This window comes from Ceratotherium simum, chromosome 5 (assembly GCF_057802395.1).
Source record: "Ceratotherium simum simum isolate JZ-2026a chromosome 5, ASM5780239v1, whole genome shotgun sequence".
Taxonomy (NCBI): domain Eukaryota; kingdom Metazoa; phylum Chordata; class Mammalia; order Perissodactyla; family Rhinocerotidae; genus Ceratotherium; species Ceratotherium simum.
In genome coordinates, this window is record NC_141904.1 from 71,462,638 (window position 1) to 71,486,393 (window position 23,756).

At 33.9% G+C, this 23,756-nt stretch overlaps 1 protein-coding gene across 2 annotated transcripts in view; it reads left to right on the top strand.

Moving 5' to 3' along the window:
- The window catches only part of LOC101388206 (serine/threonine-protein phosphatase 4 regulatory subunit 2), a 65,929-nt gene extending 42,433 nt beyond the window's left edge, over nucleotides 1-23,496 (top strand). For both annotated transcript variants that reach the window (XM_004419925.3, XM_087431349.1), the window contains exons 3-9: nucleotides 7,291-7,461; nucleotides 16,288-16,381; nucleotides 18,007-18,044; nucleotides 19,243-19,317; nucleotides 19,798-19,941; nucleotides 20,648-20,937; nucleotides 21,192-23,496. In XM_004419925.3, coding sequence (XP_004419982.2) covers nucleotides 7,291-7,461; nucleotides 16,288-16,381; nucleotides 18,007-18,044; nucleotides 19,243-19,317; nucleotides 19,798-19,941; nucleotides 20,648-20,937; nucleotides 21,192-21,511 — 1,132 coding nt within the window. In that variant the 3' untranslated portion in view covers nucleotides 21,512-23,496. The remainder of the gene's footprint in view (nucleotides 1-7,290; nucleotides 7,462-16,287; nucleotides 16,382-18,006; nucleotides 18,045-19,242; nucleotides 19,318-19,797; nucleotides 19,942-20,647; nucleotides 20,938-21,191) is intronic.
- Nucleotides 23,497-23,756: the final 260 nt, after the last annotated feature.

Below are 23,756 nucleotides of genomic sequence, written 5' to 3' on the forward strand. Positions count from 1 at the left end.
GCCATTAAGCTAGTACTATTTAAAAAACCCAATACTCTCTGAATTCTGAATTGGCTGTGTTAAGCCTGAACCATGCTGTTAGAGAATATGTTATCTTTGTTTGGTTCAGCTGTTTATGTGGAAGGGAAAGGGTCCATGTTGGTATATTAATAAATTTTTGAAAGATTTTCAACAAAGGGTCAAAGGCTGGCTGAGTTAAGCGTAAATCAAGTTAACAGAACACACTATTTCTTGAACTTTTTTTTTTTAATTGGTAGGGAGAGGTGAGGGAGTGGAGGAAAGTAACTTGAATCTTTAGACATATTAGAATCCTTATCATGAATATACAAGTTGCCAAAAGAGAAACCCAAGTTTACACTGAGGTATTATCTGAACGTTTGTGTTACCTGTTGAGTCTTTCTTTTGCATCTGATTGGATCCTTTTGAAAAATTGACTTTTAGTGGCGAATACTTTCCCTTCAGAATTTGTGTCCGAACTTTATTGCTTTGGAGCAGGTACCATGCGATCTTCAGATAGGAGTTTCTGAGCAAGAAAATGGGTAACATTTCTAGGTAATTTCACACTAGGAACAATTAGACAAACGTTTTAGTGTCACTTTAACATTTATATAAAAACAATTTTTATTTTTGAAGCAGTCAGTACAAAATGAGAATCTAAAAGTTACGTTCATACTTGTGTCACATGTAATTTACTTTTTCCATAATGCCATGAGAGTAAGAAAAAAGACAATTTTAAAGGAGTGGGGGTTCTTAACTGGGGGCGATTTTAAAGGGCAGTGGTTCTTAACTGGGGACAGTTTTTGTCTCTCAGGGAACATTTGGCAATCTTTGGAGACATTTATGGTGCTACTGACTTCTAGGGGGTAGGGGCCAGGGATGCTGCTCAACATCCTTCAATACACAGGACATCCCCCTATGGCAAAGAGTTATCTGGCTCACAGTGTCAGTGGTGCCAAAGTTTAGGAACCCCAGGATGAGGGATTGCAGAGGACCTGTTCACACACAAAGGAAATGTCTTCTGGCCAGTAAACAGGTTAAAATACTCAGTTTCACCAGCAATGAATGAAATATAAATTAAAGTGTTTTTCTATTATCAAATTGACAGAAGTTTTAAAAGATGATGATGATTGAATGAAATAGGCGTTTCTGTACTGATGGCACTGTGATGTGGTACAGCATTTCTGAGGGTCTTTTCAAAGTGTGTATCAAAAGTCTTGATATTTATACTTCAAACTTTTGACTCAATAATTCCACTTATAGGAATCTATCCTAGGATAATAGATGCCTACAGAGTTTATTATTAGGATATTAACCACAGAATTATTTTTAATTTTAACGAGCTGGAAGCAAACCTAAATTATTATTACTTTTTTAATGGTGGTTACTAAATAATGATACAACCATATGATGCAAATTAAAAGCCTTACTTTCAAAGACTATTTGTCTCATAAGAATACCCATGGTGAGTAGAGTGGGGAAACAAAGGGATATTAAACTAGGATGCCAAATTTTAGTAAACAAATATTTAGTAAATAAAGATTAGCGAAAAATAATTAAAATATACTTTAGTGATGATCATTGGGCAGATTATGGACAATTTTCATTTTGTTTCTGTCTTTCTGTATTATCTAATTTTTTACAGTGACTGTGCTATTGGTATAATCAGAAAAGAAAAAAAGACATCTCTTTTATTTTTAAACTCGAGTAAAATTTTGTAACAGTCCTGTCATTTCTCAGACTATTTACTTAATAGTCTGTCCTTTCCCATGTACTAAATTTTCGTTTATGTATGGGTTTGTTTCTGGGCTCTCTCCTCCACTGATATATTTTAATGTTTATTCAATTAATCAATAAAATATAGTATGATATGGTATAATAATGCAAAAGGAATGTTCTCTCTTTTTTTTTTTTTTTTTTTTTAAAGATTTTATTTATTTTATTTTTTCCCTCCAAAGCCCCAGCAGATAGTTGTATGTCATAGCTGCACATCCTTCCAGTTGCTGTATGTGGGACTCGGCCTCAGGATGGACGGAGAAGTGGTGCCTCGATGCGCACCCGGGATCCGAACCCGGGCCACCAGCATTGCAGCGCGCGCACTTAACCACCAACCCACAGGGCCGGCCCCAGGAATGTTCTCTTGATTGGGGCCCTGCTTATAGAGGTTTTCTGAGCTAGTCATTTGTATTTTAAAATTAGTTCTTAAAAATGTTTTCATGATTTTGTGTAAGCAGTTCACAGTGTTTTCCTATTTTTGCCAGTCTTTCACTCAATTCAATATTCAGGTTAAATTTACTTGTTTTTGTTTGCTTCAGTCATGTAAAGACTGAATTCTACGACACTTTGTCTCCTGATTCAAATAGCTGCATTTTGAAGGTTGTGTTTTATAAGCCTGTCACTTTGCGTGAATGATCAGCCCCATTAAATCTCCTTTTGTTTTCTCATTCATTCATTCTTCCCATATTTCCCATTGATATTTACAAATGCTGCAGTATTTGCTGTCCCTTGGAGGTATAGTAGGACTCTTCTGTGCTCTGTTGTGTTAGTTTCCTACCCAGATTTTGTGTGGAAAGCAATGAGGATGAGTAGAGAGTAATCTTAATAGAAGTTGGAACTATAAGAGGTTACAACAGAGGTTTCAAGTTAAAATGGTGGGCACTGACCGCTCAAGTGTTGCAGAACCAGCTGGGAAAAGGAGATGGATTTTCTGCCCTTGAGCCTCTGAAAAATACCTTTAACCTCAGAATTGTGAGGGAAACATGTTTGTTTTAGTATAGACTTGTGAGTTCCTGTGGAGAAAAAATGTCAGTGTGGTGTTTGGTAGGAGGATGTGTTTATTAGTGATATGAGTTGTTTTGCCTTCCTAGAGGAGAAACTGCATAAAGAAAAAAATGGAAGGGAAAGAGAAGAAAAGGAAGCGAAGGGAGGTGAGGTTACTTAAAAAAAATTAATAGGTAATGAATGTCACTAAATTCTTGTTACTTTAGCAAAGTAGATTTAAATTCTGAGTATGTGTTCTATTTTGGGGGGAAGTTTCTATGTGGAGAAATTGAGTTGAAAATCTGTTTGTTTCATGAGCATCTGTTTAGCATAATTTTATTTTCATGTTGGAAAATAAGGGTTTTTTTTGTTGTTTTCTAGTTTCTACTCATCCAGTGAGTACATTCCTAAGAAAATTACTTTTGTTGCCAAATTTTTAGTTGATTTACTCATGGCCTGTTTTTGTTTTTAAATTATATAATTTTCAGGGAAGCATTTTCGGTCTTTTTGTCAGATAGTTGTGTTGCAACAAAAAGCTATGTCTTTCACATTTTATAAGTAGTTTTTCATCTGTATATGGTGTAGTAACTCTTGAAGTGCATCTCTTGGATCTAATTTAGAGTAACTCTGCTTGGTATATTTGAAACTTAAAATACAAGGTGTATATAATTCATTTCAGTTTGTAGGACTTGATTTCTGTGTGACAAGTTAACGTTGTCGAGTTTTTGAAGCTCTCCATAGTTTGCTTTACCTGGGCTCCATCACTTCTTGCCTGGCTATTCCCATTTGTGTGTGTGCGTGTGTTTGGGAGGATGTCATGGGTGGATTGGCAAGTGGTTAATGGAAAGATGGGGCAAAAAAAAATGCTGTGTGTGTGTAAATCCTAATTCATAAAACAGATTATGACTTAGTGGGTGTTTATTAAAACCACAAAAGGAATTCTTGATTTAAGAAATAAAAGATGTAAGACTCCTATTTCAATGATAACTTTCCCTGGTGTTTTTAAGTATTAGTTAAATGCCTGTGGGCAGTCTAGTGAGATTTAAAGATAAATTTTAGTAACCATTGACAATTTTATATCGATCAAAAATTCATATTAGGCATGTGAAAAATTATGTGTTGCCTCTGCTTGTTAAACCGCAAATTCCTCTTCCCAAAATAGACTAGGGAAAGGATGGAAAAAGTATTCATGCAAATAACTTCTAATAATCATTCTCACCAAATTTTTTTTATAATAGTAATGAAATTTACGTACCATATAATTCACTCACTTAATAGAATGGTCAGGTCACACGTCAACTCTTTGTGTTTAACTTGGAGGAACTGCCAAACTATTTTCCAAAACGGCCGCACCGTTTTGTATTCCCACCAGCATGTATAGATTTCCAATTTCGCTACATCCTCCCCAACACTTATTGTCCATATTTTTATCTATAGTCACCCTAATGGATGTGAAATGGTATCTCATTGTGGTTGTGAGTTGCATTTCCCTAATGGATAATAATGTTAAGCATCTTTTCATGTGCTTATTGGCCATTTATCTGTCTTCTTTAGAGAAATGCCTATTCAAATCTTTTGCCCATTTTTCAAAACTTTTTTATTGGAGTAAAATACACATAACATAAACGTTACCATTTTAAGTGTACGACTCAGTGGCATTAAGTACATTCGCAGTCTTATGCCGCCACCACCACCACCATCCATCCATCTCTAGGCCTTTTCCATCTTCCCAAACTGAAACTCTCTACATAAAACAATCAACACCTCACCCTACCCTTCTTCCAGCCCCTGGCAAATGCCTGTATGCTCTCTGTCTCTTTGAATTCAACTAGTCTAGATACCTCATAGAAGAGGAATTATAAAATATCTGTTCTTTTGTGTCTGGCTTATTTCACTTAGCATAATGTGTTCAAGATTAGTATATGTTGTAGCATGTGTCAGAATTTCCTTTTTTTTTTTTAAAGGCTGAATAGTATCTCATTGTATGTGAGTATACTCATTGTATATGCATACTACATTTTGTTTATCCATTCGTCTGTTGATGGACATTTGGGTAGTTTCCGTCTTTTGGCCATTGTGAGTAATATTGCTGTGTACATTTTTGTACAAGTATCTGATTGAGTCCCTCCTTTAAAATCTTTTGGGTATCTACCCAGAAATGGAACTGCTGGATCATATGGTAATTCTTTGATTTTTTTGAGGAGCCACTAGACTGTTTTCCACAGTGGCTTCATCATTTATGTTCCCACTAGCAACGCACAAGCGTTCTAATTTCTCTACATCCTTGTCAGCCAGTACTTATTTTCTGTTTTTTGGATAATAGCCAAACTAATGAATGTCGAGTTCTATCTCATTATGGTTTTGATTTACATTTTCCTAATGATCAGTGATGTTGAGCATCTTTCCATGTGCTTCTTGGTCATTTGTGTATCTTTGGAGAAATGTCTATTCAAGTACTTTGCCAATTTTTTAATCAAGTTGTTTGTTTTTTTGTTGTTGAGTTGTAGCAGTTATTTATATATCCTGAATATTAACACCTTATGAGTTATGTGATTTGCAAATATTTTCTCCCATTCTCTGGGTTGCCTTTTTTTGTGTGTGAGGAAGATCAGCCCTGAGCTAACATCCATGCTAATCCTCCTCTTTTTGCTGAGGAAGACCAGCTCTGAGCTAACATCTATTGCCAATCCCCCCCCCCCCACCCCAAAGCCCCAGTAGATAGTTGTATGTCATAGTTGCACGTCCTTCTAGTTGCTGTATGTGGGACGCGGCCTCAGCATGGCCGAAGAAGCGGTGCGTCGGTGCGCGCCCGGGATCCGAACCCGGGCTGCCAGTAGCAGAGCGCGCGCACTTAATCGCTAAGCCACGGGGCCGGCCCTCTGGGTTGCCTTTTCACTCTCGTTGATAGTGTCTTTTGATACACACAAGTTTTTTATTTTGCTGTAGTTCACTTTATGTATTTCTTCTGTTGCCTGTGCTTTTTTTGGGTGTCACACAATATCTTTTATATCAACGTGGATTGATTTTGAAATGTCTTGGGAATGTATCAGAAACCTTCCAAGCTCACGGTGAAGAATAAACATTTTCTAGACTTTTAATTTTTCTTGCTTCAAGGTTCAGATTTTATTATGGCTACAAATGTTTAAGTTGTTTCTCTTGAAGTGCTCAACTCCCTTCATTCATTTTTGAGAAAATGTTTACCAGATATCTCCTGGTCTGAATAAGCATTATTTGTTTGACAGTCATTTCAAGTAAAAATGGCTTTCTATGAAAAATAGCTAGTTCAGTTGGCAGCAGTGTTCAACTGTTGTTGCTTGAGATGTCCGTAGTATTTTGATATGCAGCAAAAGTCCTTTATGTATACTTCTCATTTTGTTCTACAGAATATTAAAAAGCTGTTTATTCAGAGGTTGAGATTTAATAAAATTAGTAAATTTTTTTTTTGTTTTATTAAACTTTAAGTGAAACTTTTTTTTGTTTTTTACTGTGAGTTTGTGGTGGTGAAGTTGATGACTAGTATTAGTACAGTCTGGTACTGCCGCCTTGATTTGTGCTAAAGTGTCATCAGTTATACGTTAACACAGTGAAAAAGTCAACTCTTATGCTTATGAAAATAGCTTTGACTTTTTGGCCCACGCTATGAGAACTGCTGCCCTAGCTTATAGGGTCGCTGGATGGGATGGAAGAGTGATTTCAGATCAGCACTCCCCTTGATGGTTTCTGTCTGTCTGAGGAAATGGTTGGCAGTCTTGCATCTCCTGGAGTTTAGGCTGTTCAGGCAGGTATCATCACAAAATTTCCTTATGTTAGTGGTAAAATGTGAGGGGACAGGGATAAAAAGATGTTTATATTAATAAATCAATAGATATGAAGAAGTACACAAGGAAATTATATATTTTTACCTTGCAGATACCTGTTGGATAGAACCTATGATGTATACCTTTTAAAGGACAAAGGATCCTGAAAATAATAGCTGAAAGCAAAAGAAAAAGGAGAAATTAAGCTTGTTTTTGCTGTTTAACAGATACAAGACAAGAAACCTTTACTAGTCTATGTAGGCATTATAGTTTTGATGTTAAGAGCTTCGGGTATGTAGTCATTCTGACTCGTCCACTTAAAGTTATAAGTGTGAACTTTGGCCAGTTTTTAATAACCTTTGTAAAATTGATAACATCTCCCTAGTTAGGTTTGTTATGAGGGATAGAGTCAAAATGAAATGTTTTAAAAATGCTAAGAATAGGACTTAGCACACAGTAGACTTTCAGCCGGAGATACTTTATTTTAAAGGTTTTTATCAGAGATTTAGCCTTTGTTTGGGTCAGGAGTTGGGAGAATTGGATGGAAACAGATTGGAGTTTGTGAATCAGATTGGTCAGGCAAGGTGCATGCTACTGAACAAAAACGTTCTTGCTACTACTTATTCAGCTCTTAATTTTGTTAGCATTAGTGTCATGGTAAATTCTGTATTTATGCTTTGTGTTCAAGAATTGTAAAGCTACATGGTATTATATTTTTTTAATATTTTGCTTGTAGGATTCAATGGTCCCAATTTAAAGGCTATTTTATTTTCAAACTGGAGAAAGTGATGGATGATTTCAGAACTTCAGCTCCTGAACCAAGAGGTCCTCCCAACCCTAATGTCGAATATATTCCCTTTGATGAAATGAAGGAAAGAATACTGAAAATTGTCACTGGATTTAATGGGTATGCACTTAATACTATTTTAAAGGTTTAATTTTTAGTAGAACGTTATATATTTTTCTTTAAATTTTGATATGTCTGGTTGTTTGATAACTGATTATCCATTAGAATAAATTCTGTCTCTAGTGACATATATAGTAGTTGTTGATTTTCAGCTTACAAGTATTTAAAATATTTACAACTTTTGGCATCAGACTTTAAATGGGTATATAGAAACGTTCAGTTATCAGGAAATATTTTAATGTTTTTTTTTTTCATTTTATATTTGGTATTGTAAATTCTTATACTTTGTATAGAACCTGTATATCATTTGAGATAAGTCACATTTCTTTTAAAATGGAAAAAAACAATTTATGAAAGTGTTCTGCTTAGTGATGATGTTTTATTTAAAAAAATTTTTTTGGAGTCTCTCTTCTCCACCGAAAGGTAACCATTTTTAGCCCTTTGTAAAACGTTGCGCTGAAAAGATACTCTGCACTAAAATAAAACTAATCTTGTAAAAAATGTTGCTGTGTCTCATATTCTGTTTCATTTTAAATACTTTCTTTTTAGGATGTTGCATTTTGAGGGTTTCTTTTCTTGAAGGGAAGAAGTGTTGGTGAAGTTGAATTGTTTGGTATTTAGTTTGGCATTAACAGTTTGGAGTGTGGGGTGCCAATACCAAATTTAGTGAATTGTGGATATGTTAACCATAAATTCATATTTAGGAGCAGATTTTATTTTAAGGTATTTCAGTTGTGAGTATTTTTTGATAGCATAAACAGTCTCATTCTTTTCTTCAGATATTTAATCACTTGGGATTTGCAACAAGATAGTGTAAGTCAATCAACCCTTTGTTATATGTCACGTTCCCCTGTTTTTAAGTTTAGGCATTTTGCTTAAAATATCAAATCCTTATGCTTTGGTTTGGGGGCTGTTGCTAAAATATTTTGGGGGGGTAGAAATCACAGCTTTATCTTTGAGGTCCATCAATTATAGTTGCCCCTGGGGGTTTGGGATGGGAAGGAGACTTATCTTCACTGTGTGTACCCTGTTGTACTGTTGAAAGTTATTTAACCATATCCATGTAGTTCCTTGTTAATAATAGTTAACTGTTTTTTAAGCACATACTCAGAAGTTACATGTTATGTTATTAGAAGTATGTTGCGTAAGATTTACTATTGAACTGAGCGTGTTCAACATAAGGGACTGTTTATAAATAGTGCATAGATAGTACTTAGACATTACGGTGATTCATCTTTTATTCAATAAATTATGGCTACCATTTAAAAATAAGAGTTAAGGTGAAACAGGCCACATACCACTGCTTTGTGAATGTTAAGCTAATTTACTTGTGATTCTGAATTAATAATACCATTTTCAATTCTTTAAAATTAAAGTGGAGTAGACACAGATATGTAGGTTATTAAGTACACCTAAATATTTGTGATTTCTTAATCTGGAAAACAGGTAATTGACCTGAACAGTCATTAAATGTCTAAACATACTTAAACATAATTGCTTTTAAAACATTCCTGTCTTGAACCGTATTTTGGACTTATATTTTTTTAATTTGATTTTTCAGAGTGGCAATTTATGAATCATTTTTCCCAATCAGGCAGAATCCAAGTCTTTATCAGTGATACATTAATATTTTTTATTTTTAAATTTAACCTTTTTTGTATTATAATATATTGGTATATATTGGTAGATCGAAACGTGTCTATAATCTTTTTCAATTTCGTGGTTTGAATATATATAAATTAGTTGTTTTTAAAAAAAGTTTTGCTAAAAGAGTGGGTAGAAGTGGCATTTTGTTCTTTTTCGACCAGTTTGAGCGTTTGTTCTTTCTAGTATACGTCTCCCACTGTTTGTAATAGATCATCTTTTTAAATTACAAAAGTGATACATGTTCATAGTTTTAAAAAGATCCCCAAATGTTGTAGGAGTACATAAAGGAAAGAATCAAAGTAGGATCATGTTATACGCTGCTTGTATTTTCCTTTTAGAAGAGGTTGGGAATCTTCCTATGTCAGTACACTTTACAGCTCTGTCTTTTGTTTGTCTCTCTGTTTGAAATGGCTGCATCATTTTCTATTATATGAACAGGTATAATTCGTTTGCCCCATCCCCATTGGTGGTGGGCATTTATTTTTTGGCTGTCACAAGTAGTGCTTGTAGTGAGCATCCTTGTACATACTTTTTGTGTTGATGAATGTTAGAGTGTGTGCACACTTAAAATTTTTATTGATACTGCCAAATTGACCTCACAGAATGTTAATTTATGCTTCTATGTGTATGTAAGTACAGGTAGTGTAATTCTTCAGTATTTTTGTGTATGTGTGTGGATTTGTTTCTCTGATTGCAAGTGAAATTGAATATCTTTTTGTGTCCTTATTGGCTCTTTTATGAATTGTGATTTCATATCCTTTTTTGTTTTTCTTATCTTCTGGTAATTTTCTAATTGGTAAGTTTATTTTGTTATTTTGGTTTGCTTTTTTAATTAGTATAAAAGCTCTGTACTAAACGCTTCATAGTATTTTGTCATGACAAAGATTATTCATTTTCTAAAATTATTTTAGTATATTTTCATCATACACGTTTTTCCTCTTTGAAACAGAAATTTGTCCATTTACTTGTTGCTTGATTTCCTGAACTGTAAGATTCTGGAGAGCAGGGGGTAACTGTCTTTTCCAAACAAGGCCTAGAACAGTGAATACCTGAGCTAGGAGGCTCTCAAACAAACAATACTGAATGAATGAATGAAAGGAAGAAGAGCACAGTTCTGTATCTGTATGTTGTTTAATGGGGCATGGTAGATAGAATTACATAGTTGAATACTTGAGGTTTTTTTTTTTTTTTTAGTTATATTTTCTTGTCTTTTTAAAATTACTTTTGAACTTTAAAATTTTATAGGAGAAGATGGATTATAGCTACCCCCCAGAACTGAAGTTACAGTTTCTTAGGTGAGAAACACCAAAAATTAAAATTAACAAAATCAGAAACTTTAATGGACTGGTGGATTAAAAGATACTTGTTGCCATTTTATGCCCTCTGCTTGGGATTATAATGAACAAGAGTGTATGGGCTTAGTCAAACCAGGGCCATTTGTGAAAATCCTCTTCCTATCATAGACACTGTGAATATAATTTAGAAACTGCTAGTAGCTACAAGTTCATTCCTATAATGGGACACAAAGAGGGATTTTGAGGGGTAGAGAGAATGTAACTTACATGCCTAATAGTTTTCAAAAGACCTTTTTATGTCCTCTAAGTTTAGAAGGGAAGAATAATGAATGTAAAAGTAAATTAATCATTGAAGTCTTGCCGCTCTTTTGACAGTGGTGTTAGACCTAAGACCTCTCTAAAATAAACAGGAAGTTTCACTTATTGTGGGCAGTTGACTAAAGTAGCATGGCTCTGTATTTATGAGGGAGTCTGGAAAAAGTGCACAACCATTTAATACCTAAAAATCTTTGTTATATCGTCTCTTAGGCAGGTATAGTCACAGCTGAGGAGTGCTTATCATCTTTTGGCATGATAGTCTGACTGTTGAATATTTTCTCCAAAGTTATTGTAATATACGTGATTAACCAGATTTTGCTTAGCCCTGAAAACTTTTACATGATTGTTTTGTGTGTGTATGCATGAACACAGACACCTCTTGTAAGTTTCTTTACCCGAGAGCTTACGTCTTCATACTTGTTTTAAAGGTCATATATGAGATTTTTATACTCTTAAATCTGGATTGTAGCTATAAAACACATGGTCCTTTTTTGATTTTGTATTGCTTGCTTTACAGTTGGTTCGAGATTATTCAGGGGTAGAGAATGGGTTCAAGCCTTTTGTTACTTTGTTCTCTTACTCCCTTAATTATTTTATTGCTTGCTGAATTTTCTGCTCCTCAGTTGGGAAAAATAGTTTTTGCATTTTTTGTTAATTATTTGTATTGATGTTTGTTGGGTATATTGAATCTATTAGTTAAAATGTGTTTATTTCTTTTTTCTTCACTCCTTTTTTTTCTCCTTGGCATAACTAGTTGAGAATCAGAATTATTTAGTAGCCTTCCCTCCTTACTCTACTCCCCACCTTGTCTTGTCTCCTGGTAATACGGTTTGATGTGATGTTCTCTCTAATAAAATTTTTAAAATTGAAAGATAGGAATTAGCAGAAATCTAATTTTTTCTTGACAGTTTTGTTGGATGCAAGTAAAATAATTCTGACTACTCTAGGCACTATAAAAGGTAATTAATTTGATTAAAAACATCAACAATTGCTGTAGAGTTATTTTGGAATGGGCAATGGTGCAGATATTAGTTTACTTATATTAGTTTAGAGTTATTACCATCATTGAAAGAGGCTAATTCTTCATTTTGTTAATTTTTAATACATGACATTTCATAATGTTGTTTTCAGTAAATCTCAGAATTTCTGACATTTGATTTGAGGTGTAAAATACATGCATAAGACTGTTTATGTATGTGTATATTTATACAAATGTTAAAGCCTTAGTACAGAAAGAGCACATTGCTTTAAGTAAAGATAATATCACAGATTCCAATGGTATTTCTGACATTTGTAGTACTTAAGAGTAAACAAAACTGAATATCTCTCAGTCTTGGATAACAGAGAGATTTAAGTTAGTTTGCACCTAAATAGTTCAGGTCTGACTTACGTAATTGTGTTAACTGAGGCACAGTATAAATGTGGCCATTAATAGTCAGAAAATAAAGATGTAGTAAAAACCATATTTTTATGCATAAAACAAAAGTGAATTGGCTGTTTTAACAGGATGTCTGATTTTATGATTATGTAGCTTTTTACTTTAATGACCTCTGTGTTATATTTTATATTCTGTTATCTTTTTCATGAAGAAAGTTGCTTGTATAACATAGAGTAAGGTAGTCATTTATCTGATTTTTTTCTTAGAGTCTGAATGAAATTTACTTTTCTTTTTTTTATATATTCTGAATACCTTTTGTCCAACTGAATACCTTGGTATATATCCAGAATATTTGTACATCTTATTGATGAAACATTTAAAACAGATTAAGATTTTAGTCAAACTATAGTCTAATCTCAGATTAAAATATAAGATGGGAAATTATTCCTTTATGGCTTAGCCTTAGTGTTTAAAATTTCTATCTTTTAAAAGATAGCATTGAATTGCTAATTTATGCTTAGATGTCTTTCTCTGATGTTCGGTAGCTTTTCTTGATATTTAAATTGCCATAGCTTTCAGGTATACAAGACTTGATCTTTTTTTTTTTTTTTTTAATTAGTAAATGGGGACAGATTGCGGTAAAATCAAGATATATAGCTAATGTAAAATGCGTGATCCTCTTTAATCGGAGTTAGTTGCATTCCTTGGAATTAAAAGAAATATTTTTAAAGACAAAGATATACTTTTTGATTTTGTTTGTCTGTAGTTGGTTTTTGGAGTGTTTGTGCCTTCCCACAGTCTCATTAAATAGTAGATGGGATCAGGATGATGGCAGAAACTAAGATTTATTGAACACTTTACAAAATATTTCACGTGCTGTTAAGTGATTTATATATATCATGTCATGTTTAGTCTTCATGACAATCATGTGAGAAGTACACTATCAGAATCCCTGTTTTCCAGATAAGGACATGAAGCCTTAAGAGAGGTAAAGTCAACTTGGCCAAGGTCTCCCCGTGGGCTAGCCAGTATTGTTTTTTAACCACACTGCTCTATAATTTGTACGTTAAAAGTGGACTGGTTGACCGTTTTCTGTAGTGCTTCTGAGTAATACCATTTGAAAGGACCTCTTACTTTTGGATCCTTTACTTAATATGTGGTTTTGGTTTTTTTCTCCCAAGTTTTATTGGATTTTGTAGGCATACTTTTTTTTTTTAATGCTAGCTAGTCATGTCTTTTTTAAAAGCTTTTTTTTTAGTTCCTTATATAATCTTAGTTTTTCATCTTACTGTCTGGGCAAAAAAGGTAATATATTGCAGAGTAAACTGAATGTATTTTACTTGAAATAACCCAGAATACTTTTCTACTGAGTTATTTATTTTACAATCTACCTTTGCTAATGAACATCCTTCCTCCATTCGCCCGAATCTGGGGATTCTGGTTCAGATTTTTCATTGAGAGTGGGTAGCGTGCATTTTTTCTTCTTAGCACATGTGTCTTTAGCCCGTGATTTTTATTGGGAAAAGCCTTAATGTTTTCAGGAAAACTATTTTATGTGCTATGTCTAATGGAAGAGTAACGGCAAGCAAACCTTTCATACAGTTGTACCAAGCATTCTTTCTGGATCTGTGTATCTGGTTTATTCCTATGCCTCCTTTTAAAGACCTGCCTCCAATTAAGGTTCATGCTTGCTTTCCTGGCATATAGTTTATTCTATTGTCATAGCATGTGTACACAATTTTATTAGCATTTGTTTTTGTAATTGTAATTATTTACATGTCTATCTGCTTGGCAAGTAAGTTTTTCTAGCTTACAGTAGGCTTCATATTTATATAAAAGGTTAAAAAGTAGAAACTGTAAAGAAACCTTTTAATGCAGTTCTCAAAATTATATTAGCATTTTCAATGGATACTTTTATTTACGAGTAGTGTTCCATTTATGTATTTTAGCCTGTTCATGTGAGGAAGGACGCGTTGTATGACATTTTAGTGCCATCTATTGGACACTTGGTAAAATGACTTTAAAAGCTTCTGAAAGTGTCTTAAGACTGTAAACTCATTTTATCATTGGCTATTATTGCTGACATTGCTATGGAAACATAATACATTTTTTCCCCTAAAAGCAGTATTAATATTCACCAACACATACGGTGTTAATAATTGGCTACAGTTTTACTTACCTTCCTAAAGAAAATTATCGAAAACATTTAGTGTAACCGTTATTAAATAGGAGGTTATTCGTCTTTTAAAGCTAATTTTAATTTAAGAGAACATACTAGTTTTTGGTGTTTTTTGAAAGAAATTTGGTTGGAGGAAAAGATGTAACTAGATAATATCTGTTGAAGTATTTGCCAGTTAGGTACTGTTTGAATATTCTTAACACTAGGTGCTATTTTGTTTATTTTTGAATAATGTATAAACTTTTAATTACAGTATCACTGTGAGGTAATTGAGGGAATAGCATAATAGGTGGTGGGTGTGTTTTAGGTGTGGGGAGTAGTGAACTAGAAGAGGGGCTAAGGTGCAGGTGTACCACTAATACTCTGCAGTCATGTTGTGCAGTTCAGATAGATGTGTAAAAAATACATTATATATTGAACATAACATATGTGAAGAGATCCTGCCCTTAAGAAGCTTTCAAACATGAGAAAAGACAGTTTGGAAACTGATGATATTTGTTATATATGTAGCTTGGGAAAATGCTTTAAGTTTTTTTTTTAATGGAGTTAACAGTTGTTTTGTATGTTAGCTGTAGGTTTCCAAGTATGTGTTTCTTTATAGGAATGAACAAAGTAGATGTGTTAGTTTACTGTTTCATTATTAGTAATGTTAGTGGTGTGCCTTCTGCTTCTCTTTTCCATTTTAAAAATTCTTAGTTTTGACAGTATACTTCACTCTGAATAGATTTTCAAAAGCAAGGAGAAGAGTATTTTTCTCAGAAACGCAAAGGAATTTCCTATGACAGTCATGATGAACATCAGAGAAGTTCTGTATTTCTAATTGCTTCTGAATATTTGTGATATCAGGCAAACATTTCATCTTTAGTTAGTGCCCAGTCTTTTGGCAGAATGATGGTTTTCTGACTTTTAGGTTCTGATGCTACTTGAGAAGTCTCAAGATTGATTCTTGGTCTCTCAGATAACTAAAATGTTTGTTTTTATTTAACATTTACTCTGTACGTTTTCAAAATTTGGTGTCAATCTTACACTGACTTTATAAGAACATAAGAATAGTATTGATGCTAAGAATATGAGAACTAAATGTAGTTTGTCCGATTAGAAAATAAACTTACAATTTTAAATGTGTGTGGTATAGTGGAAAGGAGGACATGGGATTTGACATTAGGGAAACTGGGTGTGAGTCCTGGCAATATTACTCAATCGCTGCCTTACCTTGTGGGAGAGAGTATTGTGTCAAACTGCCTATAAACAGTAAAGAACTTGGTGAATGTTAACTCTAATAATTTGAGGCTTTGTAATTCTCTTTATAAGAAGAAGAAATAGATATGTATTGCAGATACTTGAGTCTGAAGTTTGTGCTTTTTAGCTGCATTTGTCATATCTAATCTCATGTTTGCTGTTCAGATTGTAGTTCTGAGGAATGCTAACAATATGTTCAATCATTTTATATTTATAAAATGATTTTAAGTTTGATGAAATATGTAGATTGTATATAAAGTTGTAATTATGGAGCAGAGCCATATTTATAATACTTTTTCATTGGAATCACTTGTCTTATTTTATCCAATAACAAAACGCTTGTAGTTTTATTTGAATGCTGAAGGAAATCTGTGTGTGCAAAAGAACGCTTGGGGAAAAGTTTCTGTCTTAAAATAAACTCTAACTTTATTATTATTATTTGTGTTCCTTTGCTTGTAAACTTAAAATTGAATCATCAGAATTCAGAATGCAAACACTTTTCTCAGTTTTGAAGCTTTTTGTTAATTTTGGATGTTCCTTTTTATTGCTTTTTAAAGCAAGGAAGGGAAAATGGTTTTCTTGTTAAATAAAAAGACAGGTGTGCTTATTGTCTTGGCTATTTTTAAGTGACTCATCCATTCATTTCCCTCATTTTCTTTTGTAGCTTAACACATGGGTGACTAGATAAAGCTTTAAATAGCAAGTATAGTAATGTTCTAATTCTCTTGGTAATTAATGGCCTCAAAATATAAAATTATATTCTTTTGCAGTATCCCTTTTACTATTCAGCGACTATGTGAATTGCTGACAGATCCAAGGAGAAACTATACAGGAACAGACAAATTTCTCAGAGGAGTAGAAAAGGTATTATTTTATCATTGGAATTATATTATACTGTAGCATAATAGATTTCAGAAAAGAACACTGAGTAAGATCTGTTTCAGGCACCTTTTCTTGAAATAGGTTTCTCAGCCTACCTGAAGTTTTTCCTAAATTATTTTCCGAGTTGTGTTCTAAGTTTCAGGGAGAGATTTTAATAGGAGGGGGCAGAGGAGGGATTGTGATCAATTAAGTTTGGGAAAAGCACATTATTGTTTCTTGGAAATTCATTGTATACATCAACTTATTAAAGGTTCTGTGAAGTTTTATAATTGACATTTTAACTTTAATAGAGTGTTTTGCAAACTTGTTAATCCACGGAATTTATTCAGTTCTGGAATTCAGAGGGATACAAGTTTGGGAAATCGCTGATGCAAAGTGTTTAAATTAGATATTGAGAAAGATACAGGTCAGATTTAAGAATGAGGGAAGCATTAGCTTTTCTGTGAGTGAGGAGATGTTAGTAATAAGGGAAGGGCACTCTGGACAAAGGAAACAACGTGATGAACAAAGACATCAAGGTATTTGAGGTATTAAAAAGTAAGAAATTTACTTGTCTGGAATGAAGAAAGAAGAAGTAAGTTCTGTGGGAACCAAGATTGGACCAATGGGTTGCTAATTCACTCAGGTGGTGATTGATCCTAAAATATAGTCCAGTGTTCATTTTAAGGTTCTAATTCAAATTCAATTTATTTTACCCTTGGAGCAGGAATCCTAACCATTTCTTAGTGATTTACCGTAGATCTTAGGGCCTTGGTGGATTACTATGTTTTGTAGAGCTTCTATGTGCTCAAATTAATTTCTGAAGGGCAGGATATTGAGATCTTTCGTCAGTACTTATATTTCAGCTCAGGGACTTTTAATAATTACATTTTGGTGATCTTTGGATGAAGAGGCAGTGCCACAGTAGTCATACCAGGAGTGGCCCTGCCTTCAAATCAGTGTTTCGTAGTTGTATGACCATGGACCAGTTACTTAACCTAAGTCTCGATTTCCTCATCTGTAAAATGTGGATAGTAATAGGGCTGTGAGGATGATTAAATGTAAAGCACTTACTTTGGCTCATAGTAAACTTTCAGTGACTACTGACTGTTAATAAAGTTATTGGCAAGAAGATGATATTATAAAAGAGATTTGAGTCTCTTTCCTTGGGGTTTATGTTGCTACACATCAAGCCTTGGATTCGGTACTGCTTTATGAAGGACTTCATTATACTCTGCCTAAATATTTAGATTTTTAGATATTTAGATATTTAGAGACTTCAGTCTCTAAATATCTTGGGGTGATTCTATCTAAAATAAGAGAGCATGGTTCTGCTCTATTACATGTAAATAATGTCAGGGCTTCAAATTAACTAGAGTAAAAAAAATAAGACTGGCAAAAAAATAAATGGTTTAGTAGGATATTAGATTTTGATCTTTTGTTATTGTTTTAGTTTTTGTTGCTTGATTGGAAGTTTTCATTTTTAACCATTTCTTTTCTTTTCTTAGTAAAATTTGAGTAAATAGAAACTTAACTTCAGGGTGATTTTGAGAAATTAAAAACAAATGATTAAACTTGATGTTGTAGTACTTTCCCTCATTTTAAATCACCAATTTTTGTTATTGCAGAATGTGATGGTTGTTAGCTGTGTTTATCCTTCTTCAGAGTAAGTATAGAGATTTTTCTGTTTCTAGTATATTCTAATTATTACATCATTTCTAATATATTAGTCTTAAAATAGGTTGCATTTATTTTACATGTAATTAAACACAATAACGTTTATAAATACTTGTGAATCTATTACCCAGTCCCTAAAGTAGAGTGTTACTAATAACATTACTTACGTGTTTTTGTAGTAAAGGGATTTGGATTAAAGAGATCGGTGATTTACTGTAGTCTTAACGTTGTTGGATTTAGGGACTGTCATGGCACTTAGGGCCCTGGGATCCCATCCTAGATACTTTTCCAGGGCATCTCTAGGGCGTAACTCTTAGGTTTGGAATAGCTGCCTGATGACATTCCTCTTCATGATGGAAAAGTGTTTCCAGTTGTCAAGATTTATATAGCAAGTTAAGGTGTCAGTTCAGGGCACAGTCCTTGCCACTGTTGACATTTTATGAGTGGATGTCCTGGAAAGAATTACAGGAGGGTTAGCAGTGTCCCTGCCCTCTGCCCACTGGATGCCAGTAGTGTCCCTCTCTCCCCCTGAAAAATGTCCTCAAACATTACCAAATGTCCCCTGGGGATGCAGGGCGGGGTTGTGAGGAAGGTGTTGCCCCCTGTTTAGAAACGCTGGTTTAAGATTAAAATATCTCTGATTTCATAGACAATAACAGTGAAGTCTTGTGTGTGTGTGTGTGTGTGTGTGAGTGTGAGGAAGATCAGCCCTGAGCTAACAACCATGCTAATCCTCCTCTTTTTGCTGAGGAAGACCGGCTCTGAGCTAACATTTATTTCCAGTCCTCCTCCTTTTTTCCCCCAAAGCCCCAGTAGATAGTTGTATGTCATAGTTGCACATCCTTCTAGTTGCTCTATGTGGGACGCCGCCTCAGCATGGCCGAACAAGCAGTGCGTCGGTACGCGCCCGGGATCCAAACCTGCGCCGCCAGTCGCAGAGCACGCGCACTTAACCACTAAGCCAGGGGGCCGGCCCCTAGCGAAGTTGTTTTAAAACTCTTTCAAGAATATACCTGTGTTGTTAAATGAGATAATAAGATAATCCCATAATTATGTTATTTCTTGAAGAAGTCATTTTGTTTGGTTCTGTGACAGTGAGATCTCACAAAAGATCTTGCAGACTTGTGATTGTTAGTCAAAATTAAAGAAGTAAACCATCCATAACAATGTTTTTTCTTTTCTCATAGGAAAAACAATTCTAATAGTTTAAATCGAATGAATGGTGTTATGTTTCCTGGAAATTCACCAAGTTATACTGAGAGGTGAGATTATTGATTTTTAATATCCAAAGAATTTGCATTTTCCTAATTTTGAGTAGCAGGTTCAATATACTTTTTAAAAAATTGGGCATTTTAAGGAGGAAACAGGACATGCTAAACAGAATTAGTTAATTTGGTAACCCATGGATCTGAAAGTCAAAATTTCAGCAAAAACTTTTGTGATGTGTTCGTATAAACAAACCTTGGGAGCGATGACCTTTTTCTTCTTCTTTTCCCTTTTTTTTTGTGAGAAATATTGTCCCTGAGCTAACTTCTGTGCCAATCTTCCTCTATTTGTGTGTGGGATGCCGCCACAGTGTGACTTGATGAGCAGTGTGTAGGTCCACGCCCAGGATCTGAACCCGCGAACCCCGGGCTGCCGAAGCAAAGCATGCGAACTTGACAGCTACGCCACCAGGCCGGCCCCGGGAGGGGTGACTTTTTACAAAAATGGGAAAATGATGTTCATTTATCTTACCGTAGGTCTAATATAAATGGGCCTGGAACACCTAGGCCACTTAATCGACCAAAGGTTTCTTTGTCAGTCCCCATGACAACAAATGGCTTGCCTGAGAGCACAGACAGCAAAGAGTCAAACTTACAGCAAAATGAGGACAAAAATCACAGGTTTGTATGTGATTTATATTTAAAAACAAAAAATGTTTTCATGTTTCATAAAATGTTAACATTTATTGATGGTTTTCAGCACTCATTTACAATTGAGAATTGTTTTGAGGGGTAGAACAAGGTTTTATTGTGGTTGTAGGAGCTATAGCTTCTGTTTGCATCATTAGCACATGCTGAAGATGGGCATACAAAAGGCTTAAAATTGCTAGTTTGGGGAGATCCTGTTTATAATAGAGTCCTAAGAAAGTAAAGTAGTCATGATGCATTTTATTTCTTGTTTTTAAAAGTTACTTGAAAAGAGAAAAGCTATTTGTAAATGAGTTGAAATTTTGTAAATAATTTCTCATTGTAGATCATAAAAGGAAACCTTGTATTTATATCCCATCTCAAATTTTCTGCATCACATTAAGGGAAAGACTTAAAGACTATGTCCATATGGAAGACTTAGAGTTTTATTATAAGAGGATGTGTAACTTACTGGGGATTTGAACAGAAAGGTCATATGACTTGTTGACTAGTTCCTAGTGGGAAATATTTGTTAAGCAGTTGAGGTTTCCTCAAAATTATTCTCTTGTGTTTTTCTTTGCCCAGCTTTTATAATTTAACTTTGACAGTGAAATACAATTAAAAAATTTAGACCTTAAAAATAGAGTGTAGAAGATGAAGAAACGATCTTATTAATGACACTTTAACAAAACATTTACAGTGACTCTCTGACATCTGAATCAGAAGGTTCCTCAGTGAGCCCTATAAAAAATAAACACCCAGATGAAGATGCTGTGGAAGCTGAGGGGCGTGAGGTAAAAAGACTCAGATTTGACAAAGAAAGTGAAGTCAGAGAGATGGCCAGTCAAACATCTGCCAGTGAAATTTCTTCAGTTATGGTAGAAGGAACAGAAGCATCATCTTCATCTCAGGATAAAGACAAGGAAAGTAGTTGTACCAGGCAGCACTGTACGGAAGAGGATGAAGAAGAGGATGAAGAGGAAGAAGAAGGTATTTAGAGACCATCTGTAAAAGGGTGGAGTAAGGAGATCCTCAAATTCTTGTACTTCACTTTTGCGTGAAAGAATTTAACATAATGGAACTCTTTATAATTCTGATGTTGGGCTTTTCTCCCACCTGTATGTAGTTGCTGCTGAGTTTCAGGGGATATGATTTGAACTGTAGAATATCAGAATTCATGAAACTTAACTGTGGAGGTATTTTGAAAATAAAATTTAACTACAACAACATTTGCTTATTTTTAGAATCTTTTATGACATCAAGAGAAATGATCCCAGAAAGAAAAAATCAAGAAAAAGAATCTGATGATGCCTTAACTGTGAATGAAGAGACTTCTGAGGAAAATAATCAAATGGAGGAATCTGATCTGACTCAAGCTGAGAAAGATTTACATTCTGAAGGTAGTGCAAATACAGGCTCTGTAAGTAGTGGTTCTGCTTGCCATGAAACAGAAGAAATAGTAGGATCCAATTCCAGTAAAACTGGAGAGATTCTCTCAGAATCATCCATGGAAAATGATGACAAAGCCACAGAAGTCACAGATGAACCAATGGAGCAAGACTAACAATGTAGAAACATTTAGATGCAGTATTTTACGTACAGTTCTGGTTTTACACTGTATAAAACTTTTATGTAATAAAGTGGACCTTTAGTTTTACAAGAGAAGCAGGTTGTAAAATAAAGTACTTTATGGGATAAATCCTGAAAGAGTTGTACATGTAAGAACTGTGAATATCAGCTCCTCTGGGTCCTTCTTACCGCTGACTTTTTTTTGGTCTCGTCAAATCAGTGGTTTGTGTATAGATTTTTTTTTTAATTTAGAATTCAAGTTTTTAAACTGGAAGGTAATAATTATAATTTTGAAAACCTTTTGGAGATTATCCCATTTAGTTGATACATACACAAGAAAGCTTTTTGTCTTGTCTCTTTCTGACAGCTCTAGCAGTTTCACATAGTTTCAACATTTTAACATGTGAATTATAGGGTTTCATGCTGGTTTCCAGATTTTATTGTTTGACTATGTACAATGGAACTTTAAGTCATATATACATATATATATTATTCTAAGGGGGGAAATGTTATATTTTTCTGTTTCTATAAGAGATGAATACAGTGGATACTTTTTCTATTGATAATGATTGAGTTCACCTCTTTCAGAAGACAGTTTCTTTCTCTTCTTCGAGTAATTCAAATAAAATCTGGCCCTTGTGAAACCCTGGAAATCTTAGGTCTGTTGAAATACCAGGTTAAACACATTCCAAGAGATCTGTTCAAACTAAAATTCTTTTGTATACTTCTGAGGTGCCTGAGAAAAAGACTTCATTATTTATGAGAAAAAAATGTGCTTTATCTTGGAAATTGTGTTCAAACTTAGCTTACTGTTTTGTAGAATGAATGCTTATAAAAGCTGACATGAGACCATCTCAGAAGAACTGGGCAGGTTCCTTAACCTTTTGCTTGCTTTTCTGAACATTGTGAATATTACACATTTGTTTCTAAATTATTCTAGAGTATGCAGATTTCAATGGTATGAAACACCACTGTACTGGAAGAATTAATATATTACTTTAGTAATGTACCGGAGCTAAATGACTGAAGCTTTAGGGTGCATAGAAACCACCATAATTTGTATGACATTTTGAAGTGAATTAAATATTTTTGAACATGCTTCTTTGACAGCCAGTGTTATATTTTTCAGATCAACACAAAGCACAATGATTACTCTAAACTCAATATTTTCAATTCACTTATTTAAAGTCATGCAAGCTGCAACTTCCCTGTCAAAATTACTGGCTGCCAAATTTATACCTGTTTCTTCAGCTGTACCTTTTGATATTTAGAATTTTTAAATTTCTGTACAGTAGATTTTGTAGAATGTAATGTGTTCACTGCCTTTGTGAAGCGGTATATAATTGTATAATTTCTGTGTGTAAACTGAATGCTTGGGCTTTCAATACAGTATTCATATAAAGCAATAAATATTAATGTTATGAAATATTCGAGTACATTTTTATCAAAATATGAAAGAATCCCTTTTTTAGTTTCAGATACCTGAAGTACACAGATGAACTTATAAAAGTGATGCAAACAATTTCTGACACTGTATCCTATGCTTTGGGGCGATTTGGGCAGCAACCACAGGTTTTACGTTTTGACTACTTAAATTGCTATAACTAAAAATACCAAAATGATTTGGCTCTGTTTATGTTTGTAGAGTAATATACTACTGACTGACTTGACCGTCAGGTTCACAGCAGCTAGTTGATATATTTATGAATGTGTCTAATAGTTGAAATAAAAACTGAATATTGATTTGCTGTACCCAAGAGAGGAGAAAAATCACACATTGTAATTTTTTTTTAATTTTGCAAAAAATATTAAAATGAAGCAAATTTTAAATGTGACATTCATTTGTAGTGATCTATTACTTTATTTTGTTGAGGGATATTTTGCCAATGAGAACAGATTTTAAACATTTTAAGTTTAGAAATTTTGAAATTTTCTTTAGAATATTTATGAAATTATTGTCAATAAACCTATTCTTTAAGATCTTGTGACCTTTTGATATTTTTTATTTTAATTGTGCCATGGACCATTTGTAAACAAATTGATTTACTTTTGTTGGTTATAAGTTGAAGATTTACCATCATGACTTGGAGGTCTGTGGTTTTGTTTGTAAACTTGCAATTGCTATTTTTGCAAGGGCAAGTGTATTTCTTTATTAAATAAAGTACAATAATGGTGAATGTACCAAAATGCCATCACTTAACTCTATGAGAGATCTGCATTTTAATCTATAGTTTAATAGT